This window comes from Octopus bimaculoides, chromosome 24 (assembly GCF_001194135.2).
Source record: "Octopus bimaculoides isolate UCB-OBI-ISO-001 chromosome 24, ASM119413v2, whole genome shotgun sequence".
Classification (NCBI taxonomy): domain Eukaryota; kingdom Metazoa; phylum Mollusca; class Cephalopoda; order Octopoda; family Octopodidae; genus Octopus; species Octopus bimaculoides.
Window position 1 is genome coordinate 12,512,930 of NC_069004.1, and position 4,921 is coordinate 12,517,850.

The window sequence follows — 4,921 nt, forward strand, 5'->3', positions numbered from 1 at the left end:
GCAGTTTTAATAAAAGCATATTACTCTACCTTAGGTATTCAAGTACTTTTTTTCTACCTCGTTTTGCATTTATGTGCTTATTTGTATGTGTGTGTGTGTATATATATATATATATATATATATATATATATATTGGCTAAACTGGCAATATGACCATCCCCAAGTACAACAACATATATATATATATATATATTTGCCAACTAAGCATGGTGTCCTATACAAGACAGTGCTACTGATGTTTATAGCCCCAGGAAGACATCTCCTCTAGCTGGCTAACGACACACATTCTGTGCCCGATTATTATTTGTGGGTGGAAGTCATTGCTCCCATCTCTAGCCTTACATGATACACACGGACTCGAATTTCTGGGCAGTTACCTGTCCTCAGCATGTGTTAATCACCAGCTAATGACGGAAGCTCATTCCACTCGCAAATTACTATATGTTTTTCTAACGACTCACTGTCGCTGATCTCATAGAAGAGAGAGAATGTTATATTAAATCTCTGAGCGAGATGTAAACAGTAGCAGTGTACAGAACCGTAACATATATTTGCCAACTAAGTGTGGCATCCTATATAGGACAGTGCTACTGATGTTTATAGCCCCAGGAAGACATCTCCAGTTGGCTAATGACACACATTCTGTGTCCGATTAGTATTTGCCAGGGGAGGTCCGTGATACACATGGACTTGAGTTTCTGAGTGGTTACCCATCTTCAGCATGTGTTCATTACCAGCTAGTGATGGAAGCTCATTCTACTCGCAAATTGCTGTATATTTTCTAGCGACTCCCTGTTGTTGATCTCATAGAAGAGAGAGAATGTTATATTAAATCTCTGAGCGAGATAGAAGAAGCAGCAGTACATACATATAGTCATTAATGACTGAGCAAAATTTAGATGAATCTTTATTCAATGATGAAAAATCCAAATATCATGACAAATTTGTTTCATGACTCAAAAAGCTTGTAAATAACTTATGTTATCATATTTGTGGTAGGTAGCTTGCTTACCAACCACATGGTTCTGGGTTCAGTCCCACTGTGTGGCACCTTGGGCAAGTGTCTTCTACTATAGCCTCAGGCCAACCAAAGCCTTGTGAGTGGATTTGGTAGACGGAAACTGAAAGAAGCCCGTCGTAAATATATGTATATATATATATATATATATATATATATGCATGTGTGCGTATATGTTTGCGTGTCTATGTTTGTCCCCCCAACATCGCTTGACAACCGATGCTGGTGTGTTTACGTCCCCGTAACTTAGCGGTTCGGCTAAAGAGACCGATAGAATAAGTACTAGGCTTACAAAGAATAAGTCCTGGGGTCGATTAGCTCGACTAAAACAGGCGGTGCTTCAGCATGGCCACAGTCAAATGACTGAAACAAGTAAAAGTGTAATAGATAAATTACTTAAATGTCTTCACTAATAGAAAATGTAAAAAACTCTTTCATAATTTGAGCTACGTCATCAGGTGAAATAGATTTTAGAAGGATGTATTCAAGAAACAGAAGTTTTTATCTGAGATTGCATAAAGGACACAGATACAGATAATGCACCCCAATATCAGCAGCATATATTCAGAAAAAAAGTGACCATCAAAGACGTTTATGGGAGACACAACTTCACATAAGGGACCTTCCATGATTTTTCTGAGACATTTTTTCCCAAGGAAAAAATGTGCTTCATCCGTGCCATCTAAATAGGGTAATATCATAGTATTTTGTTTGTTTCTGTAAAAATACAACCAAATCTGTTTGCTGTTAAACCACAAATTCTTTTACCTGAATCGTTTTTCATTAACTTTGATGCTTCCTTGATGTTTTTTTTTTTTCAGATTGGTCATGAACCTATGAAATTGTACCAAACACGGACATTTACTGGGAAACCAATGTTAGCCTACCCCAGTGTGTTCCGATATAGTAAGAAACTTTGCTTTTCAATTCTTGGCTTAAAATTTTAAAATAATAAGACGTCTTGCATATGAGCTCTTCAGTTTGTTTTGTGTGCTTGAATGTATGTATATATATATATATATATATATATATATATATGCGATTAAGAAAAATAATATTCTTAAGATTATGAACCTGGAAAAGTACAGGACAAATTATTACACTTGGAAAAGTCCAGGACAAGTTACTACATCTAGTAAAGTACACAAAACTGTGAAATTCCTCATGTTTTCTTCCATCATTGAAGCTGAGATATATTTTGTTTTTAAAATAAAAAAGCTATTTAGATCTAAACTTGATTGGAGGCGTTACTTCCTCTCCTATAATGTTGCTACAAATTTCAATGTAAACTTTTTTTCTACTGGACCAAATCTCAGTTTTTTTTTAATGCCAAAATGTAGCTAGGGACCAGTCCTCTTCAAAAATGTTTTCAATTTGGTTAAGAACTGAATTAGTGACAAAGCTCTGAAGATGCTGCATGTGAGTAAATTGCAGCCTAAAGAATATTATTCAACTACTCCCGTAGTTGAATGATATATATAATATAAATATATATCTATAACAGATTAGTCATTGCTGGGGCATTACCTTTTCATTATTTGCGGCCATACAGCAATAGCCACTTTCTAATATTGCACCATTGTCATGGTGAGAACTAAATATATTAACTGTGGAAGATTCTAGATGGAAGAAAGAGAATTCCTGGAGAGGTTGGTCATAGAAAATGTGCTATCTGTGTTTATAGAATTGTGGTTTATGAAGTGAGCAGAAGGGCTAAAGGGGTATTTTTTAGCCCAGGTCAACTCAGATGGACCTGTGATCAGAGGCACACCCCCCCCCCATGCACACACGCATACTTTTTTTTTATTTGTGGATTTACAAGGAACATTTATCCACAAAGTATGGTGTTGAGCATTCTTTCTCATTGTTCTATACTATTGTAGCATGTGTGTGGTAGTGTGGTATGAGGAGAGCTGCATGAAGAAGTGCTGAATTCTAGTTAGGGGTAGACCCAGGAAGAGATGGGATTTTAAGTGGTGTGAAAGGACCTTCAGACTTTGGGCCTCACAGAGGAGATGACAAGGGAGGGAGACTTCTGGCAGTTTGCTGTGCTTGAGAAGACATGTCAAGCTAAGTAAAATCATGGCCATCCATACATACAGTATTGTGTCCTCTATAAGGTGGTGAGCTGGCAAAAACATTAACATATAAAGCGGCAAGCTAGCAGAAACGTTAGCACACCAGGCAAAATGCTTAGCGGTATTTCGTCTGCCGCTACGTTCTGAGTTCAAATTCTGCCAAGGTAACTTTACCTTTCATTCTTTTAGGGTCGATTAAATAAGTACCAGCTATGCACTGGGTCGATATAATCGACTTAATCTGTTTGTCTGTCCTTGTTTGTCCCCTCTGGGTGTAGCCCCTTGCGGGCAGTAAAGAAATAAGAAACATTCAAGTGCAGGAGTGGATGTGTGGTAAGAAGCTTGCTTCTCAACCACATGGTTCCATGTTCAGTCCCACTGCATAGCAACTTGGGTAAGTGTCTTCTATTATAACTAAGGCAGTGAGCTGGCAGAAATGTTAGCACACCGGGCGAAGGGTACAGCAGGCACATGCATCACAACCATATGTGCGCGACATGGTGATCTCATATCAAGATAAACAGTGTATGACCTTGCAGGTGGGACCCAGTTAGAGTTTTTCTTCAGGTTGAGTTGCCCATCTTGCTCAAAAGGTCCCTGTGATATTAAGTAGAATTGCTGTAGCCCATCTTTTATACCAAAATCAAACATGTACAATGATAATAACACCTGAGTCAGTTTAGATCAGAAACCATGAGAGCTAGTGCCTGGTACTGCACCAGGGTATTTTATTATTATTATTATTATTATTAATTTCGTTCATCATGTGCAAGTGTGTGTGTATTCATAATTACATTTTGTTTTATACAATTTAAGAAAAATTGAAACGTTTTTTTAACAATTCTTGAGTGTATTGAATTTACTTTGTGCATGACTTTTGGCCCACCCTGTACAGGAGGAGTTATCTCCCATTACATTTGCTGACAATAACAAAACTATTGATTTCCTTTGATTCTAACTTTCTCTTATTTAACTGTTGAAATTGTATCCAATTTATTTCCCAGTTGGACATATCTACCATGTAGATGGCTTCTTTGGGCTTTACAAAGGATTGGTTCCAAAGGTGTTGGCTGGAGCTGCTGGAAGTATTATCCAAAATAAAATCCTTTTGGTAAGTTTTTATCAGTGTTTTATTATTATCATTATTATTATTATAAGATACAGAAATAAATTTATTTCTCAAACGTGTGACAATGCTATAAATAGCGTGATCAGGATAAATAATCCATATAATGCAGAAAAATACGTTGCCGGCCATGTTATTAAATTGACAAGCTGGCAGAATCGTTAGCACGCTGTGCAAAGTGCTTAGCGGTATTTCGCACGTTGCTACGGTCGATTTTGCCTTTCATCCTTTCAGGAGTCGATAAATTAAGTACCAGTTGAACACTGGGGTCTATGTAATTGACTCATCCCCACCCCCAAAACTGCTGTCCTTGTAGCAAAATTTGAAACTATTATAATCAGTATTATTATTAAGGTGGTAAGCTGGCAGAATCATTAGCACACTGGGCAAAATGCTTAGTGGTATTTTGTCTGTCCTTATGTTTTGCGTTCAAATTCCACCAGAAAAATTGCATTTCTCCTGGTTTTTTGTGTCCTGAGTTCAAATTTTACCAAGACTGAATTTGCCATCGATCCTTTCAGGGTTGATGAAACCAGCACCAATTGAACGCTGGCAGTCGATATAATTGATTAGACGCCCTCCCTCCCAAATTTCAGAATTTGTGCCTAAAGCAGAAATATTGTTGTTGTTTTGTTTTTTTTTCTAACTATTATTTATTTTTTCAAAGTTTGCTATGAAAACTATATTCCATTTTCATTA

General features: G+C 37.0%; 1 protein-coding gene across 1 annotated transcript in view; it reads left to right on the forward strand.

Moving 5' to 3' along the window:
* LOC106875547 (mitochondrial carrier homolog 2) overlaps nt 1-4,921 on the forward strand; it is a 21,558-nt gene that overhangs the window by 6,908 nt on the left and 9,729 nt on the right. Inside the window, exons 2-3 of the mRNA XM_052976517.1 lie at nt 1,840-1,924; nt 4,101-4,207. Coding sequence (XP_052832477.1) covers nt 1,840-1,924; nt 4,101-4,207 — 192 coding nt within the window. The remainder of the gene's footprint in view (nt 1-1,839; nt 1,925-4,100; nt 4,208-4,921) is intronic.